This window comes from Plutella xylostella, chromosome 30 (assembly GCF_932276165.1).
Source record: "Plutella xylostella chromosome 30, ilPluXylo3.1, whole genome shotgun sequence".
Classification (NCBI taxonomy): domain Eukaryota; kingdom Metazoa; phylum Arthropoda; class Insecta; order Lepidoptera; family Plutellidae; genus Plutella; species Plutella xylostella.
Genome location: NC_064010.1, coordinates 2,657,409 through 2,681,549, shown reverse-complemented (window position 1 = coordinate 2,681,549; position 24,141 = coordinate 2,657,409). Strand labels below are relative to the sequence as shown.

Here is a 24,141-nt window from a genome sequence, read left to right as displayed (position 1 = left end):
TCCATGTATTCGCAGGTCTGGTGAAGCTGGGCGTCCACTGCGTGACCGGCAAGAAGGTGGCCATCAAGATCATCAACCGGGAGAAGCTCAGCGAGTCCGTGCTCATGAAGGTAAACACACATAAACACATACACAAAACACACACACGCGCACACACAAACACACACACACACCCTAAAACTACATCATCATCACGACCCATCACGTCCCCTCTGCTGGGGCACGGGTCTCCTTACAATGAAGGGTTTTAGGCCTAATAGTCAACCATGCGGACCTAGTGCGGGTTGGTGGACCCCAACACAAGCAAGCTTGTGGGCAACCCGACTGCCAGATGTTATCAAGCTGTCCGAAGGCCTCTGACGAATGCTGCCTAAGCACAAGCAGCAACCGAACAACAAACTAGAAATTTTTCAATATTTAATTTTGCTAGGTACCTACCTACATATATATTTTGTCGGGGCCGTAAATTTGTATATCTATGCGAAATAACAGCTTGATTGATTGAACTTTTACCCATTTGTGAGAAAAAGGGTGGTAACAGACAGACAGACAGGGGGACGGACAACAAAGTGATCCTTATTTTTTCCTTTTGAGGTACGGAACCCTAAAAAGAATAAATTCGTACTTAAAATTGTAATAGAAAATATTGATGGCACCATATTGATGTTGCCTATAAATACCTCCTGTACTTTTCACTTTGACCTTTCTATATACGACGATTTCAATAACGCATTTCGTACTAAACTTATCTCTTGCAAACCTGTCGCTTTCTCAGAACTGACATCTACCGTGTGCCGCTTCACTAACGATAAAGTTAGTTATTACGCACAAACGTGCATGAAAATGTTTCTAACTCGATATAAACTGCTAGAGCCCTACAACGATAACTTTGCTACGGGGAGAAAAAGTGGGATTTTTCGTGGACACTGCCACGCATCACGCTGTATGTGCGTGAATGCGTTTTCGAACGTTGTTATTTTATTTTTTTTATAACTTCCTACGGTCAGTTCAACACACAAAACGCATCAGCTTAGTAACTGTGATAAATCTGTGACTTACGTCCACGTCAGGTTTCTAGTTAACAAACTTTCGTTAGGTCTGGGCTTTTGACTGTTGCAAAGTTAGCGTGGTCTCACTCTACATATTAATAAGTTTATAACTCTCAGCGTCAGGAAAATGTTGAAAGTTACACACATTCCCGCGTGGGCAGTCTATCGGTGGCGTGGCGTGGCGTGGGTGAGACACGTGTCTATATTCTATGTACAGGGTGCTGCAAAAAGGAATTTTAACCGGAAATAGGTTCGCTTGTCACTTTGAACTCGTGTTATGAACAGACTTCCAAGTATAAATTATTGTAGGTGGGGCTTTAAAAGGACGCATCGCACGATATCTGAGGAAAAATATAAACTATTTTTGCTTCACCAAACATTCTAAAAGTGTAAAGAAATAGAGAAACTTTCAGTCCAAGTACCTACCTATGTACTTAATACAGACTCTATATTTTTTTTTATAATATGATGGCGCTGCATTTTACCTAATGTAAGAAACGACATACCTACCTATCCTAGCTTGACAAAAACCGAGAGCATTGTTGCTAATACGTTTCATGCATCGAGATTTATTAGGTACTAGCTGTCCCCGCGAGCTTCGCTTCGCCTTAAAAATAATTCCCGAGGGAATTCCGGGATAAAAAGTAGCCTATGTTCTTTCCCAGGGTCTAGACCGTATGTATACCAAATTTCATTCAAATCCGTTCAGTAGTTTTGGCGTGAAAGAGTAACAGACAGACAGACAGACAGACAGACAGACAGACACAGTTACTTTCGCATTTATAATATTAGTTAGGATTAGGATTATAATAGTTGATAGCGCAGTAACGCTCCATAACCTCGTTGTCTTTAAGCTAGAGTGATCCCCTATTATTTTCGCATCTCGGCGTGTTACCTACCTCTGTGCCTACATTGAAGTGTTGCCTACCCTTGCAGGTGGAGCGGGAGATAGCCATCATGAAGCTGATCGAGCACCCGCACGTCCTCGGCCTGTCTGATGTTTATGAGAACAAGAAGTATCTGTGAGTATTTGTTTTGTTTCTAGTAAAAAGTTGCCTAAAGCTGCGTACAGACCGGGCCAACGAACGCCCAACGATCACCAACGGTTATCCCAACGATGGATATTTATCATACATAATACAGGGCAGATTGCAGCAATGAAGGTCAACGAAACCCGTTCGTTGGCGTTCGTTGGGCTGGTCTGTACGCGGCTTAATAGTTACCGGTAGAGGCGTTGCATGGTAGGTACTTATGTAAGAAAATGGTACAAACTTACATATTTCCAACCCTAGTAGGTAGTTTATTTGTAGTTTGTTTATCTTGACATAGCGACATAAGTACAGACCCTTTAGCATGAATTTTCATCGTGAACGTGACGTGAAATTACTCGATGAATTTTGTAGAGAAATTTTAGTTCTGCTACCGACCACCAGGGGCGCTGTTCATATTTTCATACAAAATTACTCGATGAACTCTACTACACGTCCACGATGAAAATTCATGCTAAGGGGTCTGTTATACTTACATTTGCATAACCTACCTACGGTAGGTAAATAAAAACAATCGAAATAGCTATTCAACTTAGATATAGTGTATACCTACCTAAATAACTAATCCTTTGAACCTACTATTCTATTCTATTACTTATATATATTCTATTCTCTGTGGGGTGTAAGTACCTGCACCTGGCTCTCTCGAGTGTAACCTTTGTGCATATCCTTAGACCTTGGCTAAACGGCCTTCCTAAGCTTGGACCATTTCCCACCACGCTGGTCTACTGCGGGTTAGTAGGTTCACATAGGTATCTAGATGTGCTAAATCTAGATATGCAGGTTTCCAGTTTCCTCACTATGTTTTCCTTCACCGATAGAGCGATGGTAGTTACCTATACATTGTACTTAAATTCAAAGAACTCATTGGTACATGTCAGCGCTGCGCTGGGATACGAACCCGCGAATCCTGTAAAAACTACAATGAACCGTATTCCTTGTCTTGTTTCCAGATATTTGGTCCTAGAACACGTGAGCGGGGGCGAGTTGTTCGACTACCTGGTGAAGAAGGGCCGGCTGACTCCGAAGGAGGCCCGGAGGTTCTTCCGGCAGATCATCTCCGCCTTGGACTTCTGCCATAGCCATTCCATATGGTGAGGTTTTTTTTAATTAATTGTTTAGGGACTTTGATTTCTAAAGAAAACATGTCAGCAGTCCCATCATACCCTTATGCAGAAGGACATTCATTATGGTGAAAATTGATTGTTAACCCTTAGTTGATGATGATGATGTCTTCAAAGCCGATACGGCTATGGCGACTGCTAATGGAGATTTAGGCTTCGTTGGTGTGCCCGGATGTGGCTTATGTAGCCAATCTTGGCGGTACCCTTAGTTACTGTGGTAGAGAAAGTAACAAGTTAGGTTATGTAGGTACCTACTCTACATTTTCAGACATTTGGTAACTAGGTAATAGTTACTGGAGCTGCCAAGATCTAGTAAATTACTTTCTTATCGTATTTTATTCTGTACTACTTATTCATCACCAGTTCGAAAGCTTCTAATCATCGTATAGTTACTTTATCCCTAGATTTAGGAATCAAATTAAAGATAAGCAATAAATATAATTTACCTAACAAAGTTGGTTAATAGTATAGCGCCACCTAGTATCAAGTAGTACATTTCTCACCCCACTTTTCCCACCAGCCATCGGGACCTGAAGCCAGAGAACCTCCTCCTGGACGAGAGGAACAACATCAAGATAGCAGACTTCGGGATGGCGTCGCTTCAGCCTGCTGGTTCCATGCTGGAGACTTCTTGTGGTAGTCCGCACTACGCCTGTCCAGAGGTTATAAGGGTGAGTTTGACATGTCACGTACGTATCTAACATCTAGACAGGTTAGAATAGACGAGAAGTTAATCTTATAAAAGAGACGGAGAGAAAGGTTTTACAAATTTACACAGTAGAATAGTGGCGAGTAAACGTGAATTTGAATGGCGTGAGTGTCGCCACCTAGCGGTACATGCTCTGCACTAACTCCGCGCCACACAAATAAAATATGCGTTGATTTTCACTGCTCGAAAGGAGAAAACCTACAAAAGACCCTCTAGTCTTGAAGTGCTTTCTAACACGTGGGTATGGAGTGCTACGTAGGTACACAATTATAAATGAAGGTTCTACCTTTTTTGGCCTAAGATTTATTTGCCCAATCTCATATTGCATAGTAACGTTTGGTCAAAGTCTCGTTTCGCCGAAAACCGTATGGCATAAATCTCGTTTAGTTAAAAGTTATTTCGCATAATCTTGTTTAGTCTAGTAATGGTATGGCCAAATCTTGAATAGCATAATAATGCTATGGCATATGTTATACAAACTAATATTATTTGTTTGGCTTTAACTTTGATGGAGCGTCTCCCTACATAGCGCAAACTGGTGCCTTGTATTGTAGCCGCTATGTGGGAAACGCTCCGCTCCGCTTCGCTGCGCTCCGCTTTGCTTTTGACGAAAATGTGCACCTAACACGCTCCTCCTCGCTTTGCTCGTCGTCGCACCCTATCTTTAGGTTTCGATCCCATGGGGTTTAATGGCGTTTGTAATAATTATAATGGTCATTCACTTTCGATATTTTGATCATTCAATATCGTGATTTTCGGGATGTATATGTAGGAGAAAAAATCCACAATTTGTACATTTACAACATACTTAATATAGTATTTATTAAGATAATATTAGGAGAAACAAGATTATACCAATACGAACAATTTGAGCAAACGAGACTTAGGTGTTTCAAGTTTGTGCCAAGATAGTTTTATGCGAAACGAGTCTTATGCCACATAAGTTTTGGCGAAGTGATGTTTCTACAGCTGCGTACACACCGGGCCAACGAAGGCCAACGAACGGGTTTCGTTGGCCTTCGTTTCTGCAATCTGCCCTGTATTATGTATGATAAATATCCATCGTTGGAATAACCGTTGGCGTTCGTTGGCCCGGTGTGTACGCAGCATACCAAAAAAGTTTAGACCTTACGAGTTATGCAAAACGAGTTTAGGGCAATAGAGATTGGGCGAGATGAGCGGAACCCATAAATGAACTTTAAATTAAGGTCGGGTTTAAATCCATTGTTGTTACGCTTTCGCATTATGTGTACCTACCATGAAAGGCAGTTTATTTACTTCTATGTTTATACCATGTACAATATTATACAGAAAGATTTACTTACTTACTTACTTAAGAGTTTCTTCCTGCAACTGGGCAAAGTCAATTAAAACAAAAGAATTACTGAATAACAAAATGTATTTTATACACTTCCAATACATTACAGAGTAAAGGTACATGTTCTATCATACAACATATTTTTAAATTACACTCCAACAAACATACAATACTGTGCTACAAATATCAACTTAAAATATATAATCTAGAACCTCAACCCCTTATCATAATTTAAATCAAATCTTTGTATCAAATAAACATACAATAACGTTTAGAAAGTCAAAGTGACACAAAACTATTCAATAGCTATTCAAAAGTTATACCAGGTTTATTGCTAAGGCTGTAAGTCTTTAAGTACTTTATAACATCAAAAAAATTATTACAATATGTCAATTTAGGCTACACCTTACTTCGTTAGTTTATAAATATAGGTTAAATATGAGCAAATCCCTAAAAAACATGACATGATCGGTAGATATAACCCGCATAATCTAGGTACAGAAGAATCTTACACAATAATTATAATTAACATAATCACAGTCAGAAGAATACCATCTTCATTTTAGATCTAAGAATCGCAATCTACAGGACTGAAAAAAATCCATTCAATCAAGTTTATAAACAAGTCATCAAACCAAACATAGCTAGCATAAATAAGCAGGGAACTTCCGAATCATAAGAAATACTGAAAACCTGAACACACAACACTTTTTTTACATAAACAAAAGTGTTAGTGGACAGTCTTTTTCGTGAGCATGAAGTTCTCAACCTCCTTTCACTTTTATGAAAGGCCTCAGTCATCGTCTACTCTTTGCTTCTTGCTGCTGTTCGAGGGTGTCTGTGGAGGCGAGCTGGCAGTTTCCCGCCTTTTCCCCGAATGACGAGCGCAGTTCGACCGACGCTCCGACACCGACGATCGGTTTTCGCGCGACTCTCGATTCGGCGAAAACTGCTTCAGCATCTCAACATCGTTGAATATAACTTGCGCGCCGCCTCCACACGTTGGCACCACATCGCCTTTGTACAACTTCGTCTCTAACTCCCCATCCGTGTCCTGCTCTTGGGAAATGAGGCAGTATTTTGAAGTTTTCGAATTGGCGATGTCTTTGACGTTTGTGAGTTTGTTGACGACTTTGCTGTTGTGAATGCTTGGCTTGAGGACGGTGCCCATGGGGACTAGTTTGTTAGGCGCGTGTTCGACCCAGCCGCGGCCGTCGGCTGAGAGCGAGCGCTTGTGTCTAGGGTTGGCGACGGCGACGCCGCGACGGGAGGACGCGGGCGTCTCGCGGGAGTCGCGGGCCGCGCTGAATGGCGTCAGAAGATGGGCAGGGAGAGCCCTAGGCGTTGAGCCGGGGGTGAAGCCGCGCTCGCTGGTCTGCGCGCCCATGTCCCCCGTACACTTCAGGTTGAACTCCATGTTGTCTCCACGCTCAACATTTAGGGCTTCCGCTATCATTCTAAGGCGATTCTCTTTGTCTTCCACCGCGTTGCGTAGGCGGTCTTTTTCCGAGCGGATTTCTTTGGCCTTTTCGTGCTCGGCCGCGATCTTGTGATTGTATTTCCTCTCGAGGATTTTCTTCTGTTTTTCCTTGTCCAGTTTGTTCTGGCTGAGGAGGAGCTCCTTCTCTTGCAGGTCTCGCTTCAGGTTAGAGGTGTATTCGGTCAGTTCGGCGAGTTTCCGCTGATGGGAGAGCGAGGTGGACTCTGTGGCTGTCAGGCGCTCCTCTAGAGCCCGGACCCGGCGCTCCGCCGCCGCGAGCTGGGCTTTCAAGGCCGAGTTCTCACTCCTCACTTCGAGAGACTCTTTCTCCAAATCCAAAAGAGCAGATCTGAGTCTCTCGTCTTTGATTGCCTTGCTTCTCTTCAAAGTCTCTCGCCGACTCAAACGCATTTCCAAATGCGCCATCAATTCCTTGATTATGTGAGCTGCTTGTGAGCTGTTCAGCTCCAAACTCGGGAAGTCTGGACCCAGACTGTAGACGAGTCCAAGATCTAGTTCCAGGTCTTTAGCATCAGCCCTGGCCAGGTTGTCTCGGGCAGTGGTAAAGAGACGGTGAGCCTTGCGACGGCCGGATGTCAATCCCATAACGGCTCCCATATCCATGACTTGCGGCTTTGCTACCTCCACTTCAGCAGCCACCTCAGCGAATCTCATCACCTGGACTGTCTCATCATAGTCTTCAGCGCGTGGGTTGGCACAGACCACCATTCTGACTTGACCCTCGCCTTCAAAGAAGTTTTTGAACAAGTGTGTGATCTTTGATTCACGGTATGGGACCATGTTATTAGCTCCATTGACCTGGTTCTCCCTCAAGGCTTCCAAGCAAGTTCTGAGTGTCATGAGAGACTTGTTTATGTTCCCTGCCTCCCTCAATCTTTGGCCAGTATTCTTCGTTCTGTTTGTCCTCTCGCTGCCGGCTAAGTCCACCAAACTGAGCTGACTGATGGATAGAAACTTTTTGTTCTGAATAACCGACTCTCCCATTTCATCGACCGGTGCCTGCACCAGCCTGATGGTGAACACCGAGTGACTGCGACTTGATTCAGCATTCAAAGTAGTGTGTGCCATCCTCTTCCTCTTCAGCCCCAGATAGAAGGCATCAAAAGCCTCCTCAGCCGACTTGATTTCAATCTCAGTAACTCCATGGACGTACATGTTGTGGGCTGCATCTTCTCTGATAATTTTCACGGGAAGATTCTTGCAGACGGGAGGTCCGTCTTCTAAGAGATCAAACACACTGTTGTTGTAAATCTCCACATATGTCACAAACACAGCATACTGGTTATCCTCGTTGATTCCTTCAATTTTCGTGAGCTCCATAGAAGACATGGCCAAGTCAGGGTTGGAATTGTTCTTCTTCCCTGTTTTCAGCTTGTGAAGCTCCTGTTGTCGCTCCAACATGGCCTCCGCCTCACTCTGTATATCAAACATGTTCATTTTGTCCGGCTTGAACACGTATTTGTGGGCTTGAAGGTCTCCGATAGTCTTGAATATGATGTTTAAAGCTCTGGGCAGGATGCCACAGTTCTGTGGGTCCCCAGTCATAGTGAATGTCTTGCCGCTGCCCGTTACGCCGTACGTGAACATGAGACCGTTCTTCCCCTTGATCAGACCCTCGACGAGGGGCAGGGCGACTTTGTCAAACACCTCGGGCTGGTTAGTTTCTGGACGGAAAACCTCTTTGAAAGAGTATTTCATGGCTTTGCTGTTTTCGTTTCTGTAGCTGATCGCGGAGGCCGGGGGCGTGCATAGTATCGTGGTGGGCGACAGTATCTTGATGCAGGCCACATCGGTATCCCTTTGCATGGGTCGTAATCTACAAAATACATTCACCGGGTCGCGATCACCTTGGATCAAGTTGTTTCTGCTCCTGGCCGGAGTCCGCAACTCGTTCAGCCGAGGTTTTGATCTGGCCGACTTCATTTTCACTTTTACACAGTCACAGCACGCAATTTCTTCGAAAAATTCTTGTAAAAGGCGTATTTCCTATTTGTTTTCGCTTTTCAACGGTTCAAAATTGAAGCAACGGTTGGTTTCGATGACGATTTTGACTGATGTAAAAAATGAAATTACGAGGGTATACAAATATATTTCTCTCTCTTTCTAGCTTATGCAAAATGCTATAGCGCTATCTTGTTTGTGGCTATTTCGACGCATTTTAAATTGTCTGGGTTACCTTTTGACATTGGAAGGTGTTGCCACTAAAAATATTTAAATTACTACTAAAACGACAAAACATATATTATGAGAGTCGCGTAAATAGGAAATCATTTGAAGACCTTGTTTAAAGTCTACATTGATTAAAATTAAATAAGCAAAAAGTTTTATTTTATTAATATTTTATTAAAATAATATAAAGTTCCTCTGGCCAAAATATCCTGCGATAAAAAAGAACGGGCCCGGGCGGGACGAACGCTCCGTTATAGTAGGTATGTTTTTTCGTCACAACGAAATGTGTGTGCGTTGCGTGTGTCATGAACGGTGGAATGAAACGTAAAATGTAAACAAAACAAAGTAAAAATCGGGCTATTTTTCATTTTCTAAAAGAAAATATTTCCTTTTTCAGGGTGAGAAATACGATGGCCGCAGAGCGGACGTGTGGTCTTGCGGAGTCATCCTCTACGCGCTATTGGTGGGGGCTTTGCCGTTCGACGATGATAACTTGAGGCAGTTGCTCGAAAAGGTTGGTTTTATGTTCAGATTATCCTTGTTTGAGAGCAACTAACGCTACACGGGTTCGTTATCGACTTAAATAATCGTCACTGTATCGCGATTTGCCATAAATACGGCGCGGTGATTGCTGGGAACGCGCAATAAACAAGTTTATCGCCGTCGATAACGAACCCGTGTACCGGTATAATTTTAAAACTATTTAACGTCGAAAGACTGCTGTACTGGTACCTATATTATTCAGTCGGTTATGGCGGTATGAGTATGGACAACAATCAAATATATATGTACCAAGAGCAAGTATAGGCAATTTCTTTTCGGAGGACAGAGTGTTATGGTTGTAACTATGAATATGCCAGCTTTGTCCACTGACCAGTCTACAATACAATACAATATAACTTTATTGAAAAAACACACAACTTACATTAAATAACAAAAAAGGACTAAGCACAATAGGCGGCCTTATCGCTAAAAGCTATCTTCCAGGCAACCTTTGGGTGAATGAAAGACTTATAGAGTAAAAGAGGACAGTAGAGTACAGTCTATTGTCGTTAGACAGAAGATAAAGCAATGTTTTAAGAAACAAAGAAACAAAATCAAACTTAAATTTTTGGATAGGATGTTTATTTTTGCCCAACAGTATTTATTTATCATTGTTTTTTCACATTATAAACCTATGGTATTCATGCAGGTGAAACGAGGAGTGTTCCATGTGCCTCACTTCGTGCCGCCAGACTGCCAGCAGCTGCTCCGAGGCATGATTGAGGTCAACCCGGAGAAGAGGATGACTGTGAGTTTACACATTTACTAAAACAACTACCTCTAGTTCTGCCAGGTTTAGTGTAGGGCCCCATATGGCTCTCTGAACTAACAAACTTAAAGCCATCAGTGGCTTGATTGCAAAAGCTGCACAGAGTGTTATTGTGGACTTTGGGAGAGAAATAAGATGTCTTGCAGTGGACAATTAAAGGCTATGTGTTGCCAATTGTTAGACAGAAAAGAAAAAAATATATATATTTATTTCAAACAGACACAAAAACAAAAGTTATAAAAACAATTGAGTAAGCATTACTTCCTGGTACTTGATGCTATGGTAGTTGCAGCTACAACTAAAAGATTATACTTACTAATTTACTATGTAATTGTAAACTCTGACAACATAAATCCTCCACTCCTCAGCTGGCGGAGATAACCCGGCACCAGTGGGTGACAGCAGGGGGGAGGGGCGAGCTGGAGCAGGAGCTGCCCATGATGGAGGTGGTGCAGACCCGGGTGCTGCCCAATATTGATGCCATAGACCCTGACGTCTTGCAGGTAAGGAGCTTAGTTGCTAATAAGGAGACTGACGGCACCAAATGGTCAAAAAAGCGCATCTAAGAAGTTACATACTTTGGAAAATCAGAGAAAAAGGCGAATCTACCAGTTTTATATATCTTACTGTCTAGGTCTATTGGCATTTTAACTTATTGAAAATAGTAGAACATATTTCCATCGTTTAAGCAGTAGGAAAAACACCATTATGTACGGCAATAGGAAACGACAAAGATGGGGGAGAAAGACGCGCATGTGTGTAAGTATGTAACGGCGCGGCGGGCGACGGCGGGGGGGTGCAGGGGGAGGGGCGAGCTGGAGCAGGAGCTGCCCATGATGGAGGTGGTGCAGACCCGGGTGCTGCCCAATATTGATGCCATCGACCCTGACGTCTTACAGGTAGTTAAAAACTTCCTGGAAAGGATAACCAATCAGATTAATGTTTTGAAGCAGGCTGTGCAGATTGTTGGATGTTGATAAGTCACTCAAAGAAGCTACTGCCATGCACTTCTAAGGTTTATGAGGGACTCTCTGACATAAATTATTAAAATTCACTGAATAGTGCTGTTTTCCTACAAGTTAGTTTGACTTGAGTATCTATGTATGTTATTGAACCAAAGCCTAACTCTCAGCTGAACTCAAAATTATGAAATGTATATTCTGTATAATTTCAGGCCATATGCAGTCTCGGCTGCTTCAAACAGAGGGACAAGCTGATACAAGAACTACTCAGTTCACAGTAAGTACATTTAAAAGTAATTACTCATAGGTTTCATTTAGATTTAATCTTCTCGTTAGAAAAACACTTAGGTTCCTTGGGTATTAAAAACCGCTTCCCCAACAGTAACAAGTAAACTTTAATAAAAACCTAATTGGATACTAAAATCAACCAACAAGTTTTACTACTTCTGAGCATACTCAACCTCTTTGACCACTAAACTAACGAAAAAGTTTACGAACATTTACTTTTCTAAAAAAGCCTGCGGGGATAGTGTTCCGCCGATACAGGGAGGCCAAACAGACTATTAAACCCCCTGATAATAGTGCTAGAGTTTAGTTAATTTTAGTTTTTATAAGTTTCTAGAGTATATATGAATATTGTTTGATTTATTTTAAAATGTATTTGTGTATTCTATACTATGGGCCATTGATGCCTGAAATAAATGGATATAATAATAATAATAATAAATAAAAACTCGCACCTTCTTGAACAACATTTCACTGTAATCTCAGAATAATAACAGTGCAACTAACTTATATCAAACTCGCATCTCCTTCCAGCCACAACACAGAGAAAGTCATATACTTCCTGCTGCTGGAACGCAAGCGACGGCGGCCAGCGCGGGACGACGAGCCGCGCCCGCCCGCCCTCGCCGCGCCCGCCGACCCGCCCAGGAAGCGGCTCGACACCTGCAAGGTAGCTATGTGACCCTGGTAGCTTGTAGCGACCACGAGCCGCGCCCGCCCGCCCTCGCCGCGCCCGCTCAGGAAGCGGATTGACACTTGCAAGGTAGCTATGTGCTCCTGGTACCTTGTAGCGACCCGCCCACCCTTGCCGCGCCCGTCCAGGACGCGGCTCGACACTTGCAAGGTAGCTATGCGCTCCTGGTAGCTTGTAGCGATCACGAGTCGCGCTCGCCCTGTATGTAGTCTTGGTACTTTTGTATCCCTGAAGAAAGGTCTGCTGAAAGGTTTTCCGGTGGAAATTCCGGGATATAAATTCTACGCGATTTCTACATTTTACGGTTTGCACATATAAATCATCTTCAGGCCGTAATTGTCCACTACGGGACCTGGCTAGAGCGCTACAACACATTGTCTTCGCCCTTCGGCCATCTATCTAAGGTCATCGCTGTTTGCAGAATATACAACATAAGTATATGACAAACTAAAATCTATAACAGCAATTTTCACACTCATCCAAAATATATTTATTTCTAGGTGAACGGTCAACAGGCGCACTTCGGGCAGATCAGTGAAGGATCCCCCATCACGCCGAGACGGTCACAGTTTAGGTAAACTATGTTGATAAATACTTCTATTTTGCAAATTAAAGTCAGATCTGAAGAAATGTTATCAGAAAAGTTACTGCAGGGCCAAATAACAAAACATGCCCATTAATTTTTGCAACTTACATTATAATGTATCTTATTTCACATAAGATGTTTCTGGTAGTACCCCTATTTTACTGCTTCTAAATCTATGTATAATCGCATACGAGACTTCATTATGTAAAACACTAAAATGGAGAGATATGACGGGCCCTGAATAGGGAATATGCATTAATTTTTTTTATATTCTTATTCGATAGTTTTACATCGCTTTATTATAGTTTAAAAAAATTCAACGCCAAAAAAAGTAATTTAAGGTACTTTAAAGAAAGTTAAAAATTTATAACCGACACGTCCATTATAAACGGCTAAAACTTTGTGTGAAGAGTTGTGACGTCATAATTTAGTTTCACGGCTCAGAATAATGACTCTCACCAGTCGCGCCGACGCTCAGTTCTATGGGCATATATTATTTTGAGATTGACATTATCGTCACATCCGCTCTAAGAAAATCCGTCACGTTTCAAAGATTCAAAGTTACCGAAGTTTTTTTGTACTTTTCAACAATTATTTACTCGCTCAAAAATGAATTATAATCAAAAATATTGATGGAGGCATAATTCGGAAATAACAAAGTTTATTAAAAATAATATTAGACCTTTATTTGAATCAGACGCATATTCCCTATTCTTCATTTTAGAAAATTTTAGATAAATTGAATCTTTCCTTTAGTTTCATTTACAAGAAACAAAAGCATTCATTAAAAAAAGGGCCCTATAAGATTATCTTTGTACCCTGTTTATACATGAGCCATTACAAAACATGCAAACCATCTTATCTGACCTCACGATCGCAGCGATCTCATAAGATGATTCGCACTTTTGTATTGGATCAAGCATGTATACAGGGTGTTACAAAAATGGTATAGTAAGTCGAAAGGTTGTTCACCCATGGTGTCATTCTGAACAACTTTTGTAATAGTACTTTTGAAAATTCGCGAAAAAAAACTGTATAGAAACTTTGATGGTCACGTGACTATTTTACTATGACCCCCTGAGCCTTCTTTCGGCTTACCACTTTTGCAACACCCTGTAGCTACAATACCTGTGTAATTATCTGAGTAACAACACATTGAGGACAGGATTGGTCGCAGCAGGTCAGCGTCGGGGCGCCGCGAGGGACGCAGCAGTCCACAGTTGCCTGCCAGCCCGCCCAGTGAGTGTTTTGTGTTTACTTCTTTCTTTGTTAATGCTTTGGTGGTTATGTCAGCCTGGTATTTTTGTGTTATGTTTTAGATTATAAGTAAGTACCTAGATACGATAGCTACGCAGCTCTAAAGTAAGTGTTTCGTGTTCACGGCTTTGATGATCAAGATCTAGCCGTCCCCTATTGTAAAACTTTGGAAGTACTAGGACACCATGAAATATAAAGAAATCGACCCTCGCGCCTTCCGTATCTCCATCCCAACTACCAGGCTCGCATGACCTCTAAAGAGCTATTCCCCGCAGCGGGCCACACGCCTGCGCGCGGCTCCCCCGCGCCCGCGTCCCCCCCCCCGCCGTCGCCCTGCGCGAGCACCACCACCAGCGGGCTAACTCCACCGGGCCCACTATTAGCTTGGATATTGGTTACCGGTGGATAATAGGGTTATTGAAACTAGCCACTAGCTACTCGTAAATCACTATGAAATTAGGGCTATTTATGGTGTATTAGGTATCACAGATTACTATAGCTGAAGATTTAGCAGCAAAAAGGATAATTTACACCTATTATAGAGTATTGAAAGTACTAGGATACCATAAATTGTTAAGAGATTGACCTAGACGCCCCTATAAACGATTCAAAGTACTAGGACACCATGGTCTCTAAAGATATAGTAGCCATTTTGCGTCCGTATCTTCATTACAACTACCAGGATCACATGAATTATACAGAGCTCTCCCCCGCAGCGGGCCACACGCCTGCGCGCGGCTCCCCGCGCCCGCGTCCCCCCCGCCGTCGCCCTGCGCGAGCACCACCACCAGCGGGCCAACTCCACCGGGCCCACTATTAGCTTGAATATTGGTTACCGGTGGATGTAGGGTTATTGAAAATAGCCACTAGCTAAATCACTATGAAATTAGGGCTATTTATGGTGTATTAGGTATCACAGATTACTATAGCTGAAGATTTAGCAGCAAAAAGGATAATTTACACCTATTATAGAGTATTGAAAGGGGTGTCATTTAAACGATCGCCAATTAAATCCGTTTTGAATTTGCTAAATAATAGGTTTGAAGGCAAAATAGTAGATTTGCCAGCAAATTTTTGCCCCCAAACAGTTTTAAATCAATTCAACAATTAATCACTTAAAATTGCCGGGATTTATGATCAAGTGGCAAGTTAACATTTATGTATATATTTTAATAGGTATGTCCACATAACTCGATGTTATGTTTAATATTTAAATGAAACAAAAAATTAAGTTTAAATCATCAATATTCTTAATTAAAAACAAAATAAACAACCTTCTTCTAATTATAACTTAAACCTTAATCTTCTTCTAATCAAAAGCAATCTTATTGTTATTAAAACTTAAACTTCCTCTTTTCATCATCATCATCATCAGCCAATAATCATCCACTGGTGGAGATAGATCCGCTCCCAAGGAGTGCCACAACATTCGGTCCTCTGCCTTCCTCATCCAACCACTACCGGCTGTCAGTCCAGCGGGCAGGAGGGCGTCCCACGCTCCGTTTGCCTGTTCGTGGTCTCGACTCGAGAACTCGTCTACCCCAACGGTTATCGGTTCTTCGGCAGATATGACCAGCCCACTGCCTCTTCAGCTTGCATATTTTGACAGCTAAGTATGTCGGTAACCTTGGTCCTCTGACGGATAATCTCATTTCTGATACGATCCATCAGAGAAACTCCAAGCATAGCTCTCTCCATAGCACCGTCTCCGCTAATTTGTAAACTCATGTATTAAATTGCTAACGAATTATAATGTTTTAATAACTGGACCAATCATAATGTAACTACTGCAATGCTGATAAAATATGAATTAAAAAGAAATCGCAACATGCGACCTAGAGTCAATATATTTGCTGGCAAATCTACTATTCTGCGGGCGCAGTTATTATTTGAGGAGCAAAAATAATATTCTGCATACAAAGTTTTTATTTATGTAATGAACTCAAATTTTTTGGCAATCCATCTATTATTTTAGATTTTTGTATTGATATTATTTGCTGATTCATACCAGAGGACACTTTTTATTTATTTGAGGACAAAAATATATTGTTGCGGTTGATCTATTAATTTGCTGATACAAGTTGATGACAAAAATAAACTTTGCTGGCAAGAAATATAGTTCCCTATTGAAAGTACTAGGATACCATAAATTGTTAAGAGATTGACCTAGACGCCCCTATAAACGATTCAAAGTACTAGGACACCATGGTCTCTAAAGATATAGTAGCCATTTTGCGTCCGTATCTTCATTACAACTACCAGGATCACATGAATTATACAGAGCTCTCCCCCGCAGCGGGCCACACGCCTGCGCGCGGCTCCCCCGCGCCCGCGTCCCCCCCCGCCGTCGCCCTGCGCGAGCACCACCACCAGCGGGCTAACTCCACCGGGCCTACTATTAGCTTGAATATTGGTTACCGGTGGATATAGGGTTATTGAAACTAGCCACTAGCAAAAAAAATACAGAACTATGGCTATTTATGGTGTATTAGGTACGACAGATTAATAGCTGAAGATTTAGCTGGAAAATACGTTATACCTATTGTAGAGTATTAAAAGTACTAGGATACCATGAATTGTAAAGAGATTGACCTAGACGCCCCTATAAACGATTCAAAGTACTAGGACACCATGGTCTCTAAAGAGATAATTAATGAAAACACGAAAGGTAAAAAAATTGTTGAAACTAATAATTACATTGGGCTATCGGATGGTAAAAAGAAAGCTACCACTAACTATGACGCTCCTGATATCTTTAATGACTTCTTTTCAAGCATTGGATCACATATCACAGGAAAACCTACTACAAATGGAAATTGTGCTGAAAATAACTTTTTACCACCAGCTGGCATCAATACTATGTTTCTGCATCCAGTATCGATGGATGAGCTGTCCAAAACAGTAAATTCATTAAAAAATAAAAAATCCAGCGGATATGATGATATACCGACGAGTGTTATAAAGTACGTGTTTGACACTATTGCACTACCCTTGCATTATTTGATAAATTTATCTTTTAGTCAGGGTGTTTTCCCAACAAGGCTTAAAAAAGCTCATGTTAAGCCTATTCACAAGAAAGAAGACAAACTGGACGTAAATAACTATCGCCCAATCTCGCTACTAGTGACCCTTGCAAAGATATTTGAAAAATGTATGTCAAATAGACTAAGACGTTTTATAGGAGCAAATAAAATACTCGCGAGAGAACAATTTGGTTTTCAAAAGGGCGCATCTACAGTCGATGCTATCTTCGAAATGACCGATTTTGTAACTGAAGCCTTGGATGGCAAAGATAATGTTGCAACTGTACTGTTAGATCTTTCGAAGGCATTCGATAATGTTAACCATGAAGTCTTACTGGAAATACTAGGTCGATATGGAATAAGGGGAGTCGTAAATGAATGGTTCAGGTCGTACTTGAAGAACAGACAGCAAAGTGTAATTTTACCCATTCTTGACGAGTCTAAAACTTTGGTCAACATACAGTCAAACACTTCATTAATTGAAAACGGCGTCCCACAGGGTAGCATATTAGGACCCATTCTGTTTCTGCTGTATGTTAATAATCTACCCAGAGTTGTCCAGGTAAAGGTAGTTATGTTCGCAGATGACGTATCAGTGTTTTTTAAAATAAATAAAAATGACGAACGTAATTTTGGTCTAGAAATTTCAGAAACTATCCAAATTATAATAAACTGGTTCAAACACCTTAACCTTAATACAAATGTTAATAAAACAAAGCTACTCTACTTCAGAAATTATAATTCAAAAATATTTAACGACTGCGTAAAATTGACTGCGTTAAACATGCTAAATTCTTGGGAATTCATACAGACGAAAATGTAAATTGGAAAAAGCATATTGAAGTTCTACAGAATAAATTAAGTAGCTTCTGTTACGCGCTCAGATCCTTATCAAATCTTGTTACCAAAAGAGCCACACTCATTGCTTACTACGCGTTCTTTCAATCAAGAATACTCTACGGACTGGCCGTATGGGGTGCTAGCGTCGATATAGATAAAATATTAATTCTTCAAAAAAGATGCATACGCATTCTTGATGGTTTAAAATCAAACCGGGAATCATGTCGAGATTCCTTTAAAAAACTTAAAATACTGACTATTACAGCCTTATACGTCATTGAACTCTGCAAATTGGTCAAACGCTATCCAAATAAATTTCCCCTTAGAACTCTGGGTGCCAGTAACCGTCTAAATGAGAAATTTAAGTATGATCTGGAGGTTCCTGCTAGTAAGACAGTCACATACTCACGCACAACGAAGATGGCAGCTATCAAAGTATTCAACAGTCTTCCAGATGAAATTAAGTCTCTGACGGGTACTAAGTTCTTTACTAAATTAAAAGAGTTCCTCATTGTTATGTGTCCATATAGCCTCAATGAATTTTATGATTTCAAGCCTGCTGCTTAACATGAATTGAAATTAAATTTTAAAATGTTAAAAACTAATTCATTAAGTTCTTATTCTATTAATAAAATGTAATAACTAACATAATTATAATAATTTAATATTTTGCATGACATTTTACTAACTATATACATTTTGCTACACCCATTGGGTAAAATTGCATTGAAACTTTTTTATAAAATCATATAATGTAAATCTATATTTTGTAACATGTGATTTAAGGCAATAAATAAATGAAATAAATGAAATGAATGAGATAGTAGCCATTTTGCGTCCGTATCTTCATTACAACTACTAAGATCACATGAATTATACAGAGCTATTCCCTGCAGCGGGATTTACCATGAACTATATAGAAATCATCCTAAAAGCCCTTGCGTATTCCGTATCTTAATATTATAACTACGAGTAGGTACCAGGATCACATGACCACTAAAGAGCTCTCCTCCGCAGCGGGCCACACGCCTGCGCGCGGCTCCCCCGCGCCCACGTCCCCCCCCGCCGTCGCCCTGCGCGAGCACCACCACCAGCGGGCCAACTCCACCGGGCCCACTATTAGCTTGAATATTGGTTACCGGTGGATGTAGGGTTATTGAAAATAGCCACTAGCTAAATCACTATGAAATTAGGGCTATTTATGGTGTATTGCCTCAGATTACTGTGTATATCCGAGGCTTTAGCCGCAAAAAGGATACGTTATACCTATTATAGAGTATTAAAAGTACTAGGATACCATGATTAATAAAGAGATTGACCTAGACGCTCTTATAAACGATTCAAAGTACTAAAACACCATGATCTCTAAAGATATAGTAGCCATTTTGCGTCCGTATCTTCATTCCAAGTACCAGGATCACATGAATTATACAGAACTATTCCACACAGCGGGGCACACGCCTGCGCGCGGCTCCCCCGCGCCCGCGTCCCCCCCCGCCGTCGCCCTGCGCGAGCACCACCACCAGCGGGCCAACTCCACCGGGCCCACTATTAGCTTGAATATTTGTGAGTATTACATACATCCATACATATACATTATGCTAGGTAAAATTCAAGATTTCACAGATTTTCAAATATTTTAAAAAATTCTTCAATTCATATAGGTACTTAGCACTTATAAAGTACCTACGCTAATAACGAAACGAATATAAAATGGCGGCTCTAACATTCATCATTCATTCCCTCTCACTCGCACGCGCTGTATAGGTTATCTTGCCTTGCAGTTTTGCAGACAATTCCAAGCTGTCATAAATTAGAACGGCCCGCCCGATTTTAAAGTTGTTTCTTTGTTAACATGCCTCATATCATAATTATGGCAAGAAGTGTTCATAGATAACGTTGTTTAAAGTCAACAGTTATTCTTCTGTCTTTTCTTTATGTTTATCACCTATATACATGTCATTGTTTTAATGTGTACGTATTTATTTAAATCTATAGGTATTTAACATTCTGTAGTAAAAACATTCGGTAATACCTAAATAAATGCTGGTTAACTATTTACTTTACATAATACTTATGTTATTTTTCAGCGGGCGAGCCCGGTGAAGCTGTCATCATAATCAACGAGTCGCCACTACTGAGCTCCGTGCCCGTCCGCCCGCACAGCCCCTCGCAGTCGCATCGAGGTAATAATAATAATATACATCATCATCATCAGCCCATCGTCGTCCACTGATGGACTTAGACCTCTCCTAATGGGAAGCTCTTCGGTCCATCACAGCTTAGACACTTTAGACAGGTAGCCGGTAGTGGCTGGATGAAAATGGCTGATGACTCAGTGTTGTGTTACAAAATTTGTAATTTACCTAATATAAAAAGGTGTTACACATCACATAACTTGAGCCGATTTCAGTGTTTGTAAAACCATTCATGGTTATCTATCGATCACTATTTACTGACAGATAATTAATTGTTATTGTGTCTGTAGCGGTTATTTTGTTACATAGATCATGTCCAGTGTATTTCCTCGGGAGAAGCCGTCATAACAATATTTTGGTGCACGAAAAGAGGCTTGCTTTCTGAGATATCAGCTGTTTCTAATATACTTCCGGCGAACCCTGGGCAATGACACTAATCTGACTGGTCAATCCTTTAACCACAGAGCCAAGCCCTAAAGTAGTATTTGTTCCTAACTATCTAACATTTTTTCATAAACCCTTCTTTACATTTCAGTGCGAGAGCGGTCGTCGCTGCCCGGGCCGCCCGGCACCACCACGTCTCCCGCTCAATCTTCACTATTCCCCAACCTGGGCACTCTCACAGGTAAATACAAGACAGAGGCCTTCGGGCATCTAGAAAAACATCTGACAGTAGGGTTGCCCAATTACCCGACCACTCTCTCAGCACAAGCTTGTTTGCGTTGGGGTCCACCAACCCGCACTAGGCCAGCGTGGTGGACTAGGCCTAAACCCTTCTTTCATTTGAAGGACACCCGTGCACCAGCAGTGGTATACTAATATGTGTGTTGTAAAATATAGCATGAGTCCTATGACATTTGATGTTAGATGCTAATGCCTGGTAAATAACGTAATTTTTTCCTTGAAAACTAACAAATAACATAAAATTTATTTGAGCTCTGTCATAGGACTCATGGTATATTTTATTTTTAAACTACTGAATGGCTCTGCATTTAAATGAAGGTATGATAGGAAAGGAGAGCAAAGCAACGCAATATCGCAACAATGACTGATTTTCCCCCACTACAAGAGAATCTAAAATAATTTCACACCGTAGTCGAGTTAGCTGAACTGTAATTAAGCGCTTGGATCCGCGCTAGTAAAGCCTTCTATTTAACAAAGATTATGTAACATTTTCTATCCCCATTTTCAGGAGTGGGAGCCCTAACAGCGGCCTCCCCGCCCGGAGGCAGCGCGGCGGCGCCGTGGCGGGCGCGGCTGGCGACCATCAAGAACTCCTTCCTAGGCTCACCCAGGTTCCATAGGAGGAAAATGCAGAGTGAGTTTCATCCAAAACTGTTTAGCAATTGACCAAAATTGGTGTTTAGTCGGATTTAAGGTACAGGAGAGCAAGGGTTCGCCGTTGGTAGGTAAATAAAGAGGTGGTGTTTCAATATTAACGGAAGGTTTTGTACAAGAAAGTACCAGGGCCACATGAGTTAGCAAGATATTTTGGACTAATATCGCAAATGACCATCAAGAACTCCTTCCTAGGCTCACCCAGGTTCCACAGGAGGAAAATGCAGAGTGAGTTGCATCCAAAACTGTTTAGCAATTTGACAAAAAAATATTTCAGTCAGGGTAAAAATACCAAGAGAGCAAAAGATAGCGGTGGGTAGGTAAATAGGTGGTTTTTCAATCTTAACGCACAAGTTTTGTACAAGAAAGTAACAGGGCCGAATGATTTAGCAAGAGATCTTGGACTAATATTGCAAATGTGGCTTCGCCCCATGGTGGCACTGCGGCTGGCGACCATCAAGAACTCCTTCCTAGGATCACCCAGGTTCCACAGGAGGAAAATGCAGAGGGCGTTGCATCCAAAACTGTTCAGCAATTAGTCCAAAATTTATGTTAAGTCGGAGTTACGATACCAGCCGCCTTACTCCCAGCGATTAATAGTCGCTATCCAAAAAAAGCCAATTAAAACTCAGTTGAAAAATTTGGGCCGATTCAGTTGGTACCACCACCTCGGTTTTGACTGAGCCGCGGACCAGAGGCAACGTAGAAAATATATCAAGAAACGACTAGTGATTATTTTTGAAACGGTAGCCGAAGTAAGCCGATATCAGGCCGATGTTGCGTTCCGTATTTCAATAGAGGTGAAAGAAAGAGATGTCGCTCTATAAAATTGTATAAGATCTTGTGTTTTTTCTCGCTCTGACAAGGAAAAAATAGGTGTGCGTTCGAAGTACTAGCGAAGCTTGAAATAAGAAATCCGGTAATTATTAGTCCATATTATGTTTTTTATTTTTCAACGTTAGTATAAGATTAATATTAAATACTTATTAAACACTAGTTAAAAGTAATAATTCATGACATAATTTACTTATTATTCACAACAACTACGTTCAAATATCAACTTTGTGTCTTTTGAACGTATTTTTAAAATTCAACAAAATTAATCTGTGAAACAGTCGGAAACGTCAAATCCAAAAGGCGTTTTTCCACGGAAAAAAATTTGAAAGTTTTCGCAATTCGCAATAGGATATTATTCGAGGAAATAAAAGTTACGAAACTATAATGAACATGTCGTTAGTACCGTGATTTGATTCGATATCGTTAGAGTGTGATAATTGCGAGCCAAGATGATGATTCATTCATTGTTTTCAGTGAGGATAATCGACGCCGCGTAACTGTGAGCCAGTTGGAGACCTTATGGGAGTCATTAAACACCCATAAAGGTCTCATTACTGGCCACAATAAAAGTTGCCAGGCGAGGGAATACGCACGGCGCTCGTGGGATGGCATCGCGGTCATCCTGAACGCACACGGCGACGGGGCGGTTAAAGACTGGAAAGGTTGGAGCAGGGTATGATAATCATATATTATGGTTGTCAGTCGTTGGCTGAGTATCTGAGTACTTCTGCAGTGCCTCATCTGCGTTGAACGGACGTCCGTAAAGTACTATGTGGCGCAGACACTGTATGCCTTATAAGTAAGTCTTTGCAGCAGAAGCAGTACCTAATGGTTTGCTGAAAACATTTAACCTAGGACTGACACTTATAAAATATGGGATAAGCATATGAATATTAGCGGTGTAGAGAGGGGCAACCACATTTCATCAGTATTGGGTTCTATTAGTTAGTGCATATCACCAACAGTTTTTGGACACATAGAGAATATAGCTATATTGTTGTACTATACTATACTATAAGCTCTGCACCATTGTGAGTAGGTAAATTACTCATTTATGTTAAGTGACTCCTTCCTTTTTTAGTACTGGAACGACTACAAATGCAAGCTAAAAGCTAGAGTTGCTGCTGTGCGTAGCTCTCACAGTCGGACAGGTGGCGGCCCTTCAACAGCCAAGGAGTTGACCGAAATTGAGGAGAAGTTTTTGGGACTCCTTGGTGATGATTTTGGCATGGGAATAGCTGGGGCACGAGTGGATCCATTCGAGGCTGTAAGTTAAAACCTACAATTTATTTATTTATTTCAAATAAGGATCCCCAGCAGCTAACACAACAGACATACTTAACAGAAAATTTTACATAATATAAATAACCACTATTACACCATAACTAATTAGGCATAGGTATAATATAATACATAATTATTATGCTTATTTAATTACCGGTTTTTAAATATTTGCAGCCACAGCCCAGCACCAGCCAAAATTATGGGTCGGCCAGCATACTGGAGAGTTACTGCACAGGCAGTGTAGTAGTCACTCCACCCTTCCATCTCCACTGCCCCTCGCCGTACAGCACACCGCACCACTCGCCTGGCCGCTCGCCACGACGCTCGCCACGAGGCTCCCCGCGACGCTCGCCACGACGCTCGCCACGACGCTCGCCACGAGGCTCTCCGCGACGCTCGCCGCGACGCTCGCCACGACGCTCGCCACGAGGCTCCCCGCGACGCTCGCCACGACGCTCGCCACGACGCTCGCCACGAGGCTCTCCGCGACGCTCGCCACGACGCTCGCCACGAGGCTCCCCGCGACGCTCGCCACGACGCTCGCCACTACGCTCGCCACGAGGCTCTCCGCGACGCTCTCCGCGACGCTCGCCACGACGCTCGCCA

At 41.8% G+C, this 24,141-nt stretch overlaps 2 protein-coding genes across 2 annotated transcripts in view; one reads left to right on the top strand and one right to left on the bottom strand.

Moving 5' to 3' along the window:
• LOC105381490 (serine/threonine-protein kinase BRSK2) overlaps positions 1-24,141 on the top strand; it is a 50,901-nt gene that overhangs the window by 13,413 nt on the left and 13,347 nt on the right. The window contains exons 3-17 of the mRNA XM_048631977.1: positions 16-110; positions 1,986-2,071; positions 3,052-3,192; positions 3,743-3,893; positions 9,317-9,433; positions 10,112-10,210; positions 10,600-10,734; positions 11,406-11,470; positions 12,013-12,148; positions 12,673-12,746; positions 13,924-13,997; positions 16,312-16,428; positions 19,969-20,064; positions 20,612-20,701; positions 21,269-21,394. Of these exons, the coding sequence (XP_048487934.1) occupies positions 16-110; positions 1,986-2,071; positions 3,052-3,192; positions 3,743-3,893; positions 9,317-9,433; positions 10,112-10,210; positions 10,600-10,734; positions 11,406-11,470; positions 12,013-12,148; positions 12,673-12,746; positions 13,924-13,997; positions 16,312-16,428; positions 19,969-20,064; positions 20,612-20,701; positions 21,269-21,394 (1,602 nt within the window). The remainder of the gene's footprint in view (positions 1-15; positions 111-1,985; positions 2,072-3,051; positions 3,193-3,742; positions 3,894-9,316; positions 9,434-10,111; positions 10,211-10,599; positions 10,735-11,405; positions 11,471-12,012; positions 12,149-12,672; positions 12,747-13,923; positions 13,998-16,311; positions 16,429-19,968; positions 20,065-20,611; positions 20,702-21,268; positions 21,395-24,141) is intronic.
• Positions 5,313-8,905, bottom strand: LOC105386933 (kinesin-like protein KIF23). The gene has a single exon (XM_048631975.1). The coding sequence runs from the start codon at positions 8,671-8,673 to the stop codon at positions 6,043-6,045; it is 2,631 nt and encodes an 876-aa protein (XP_048487932.1). The 5' UTR covers positions 8,674-8,905; the 3' UTR covers positions 5,313-6,042.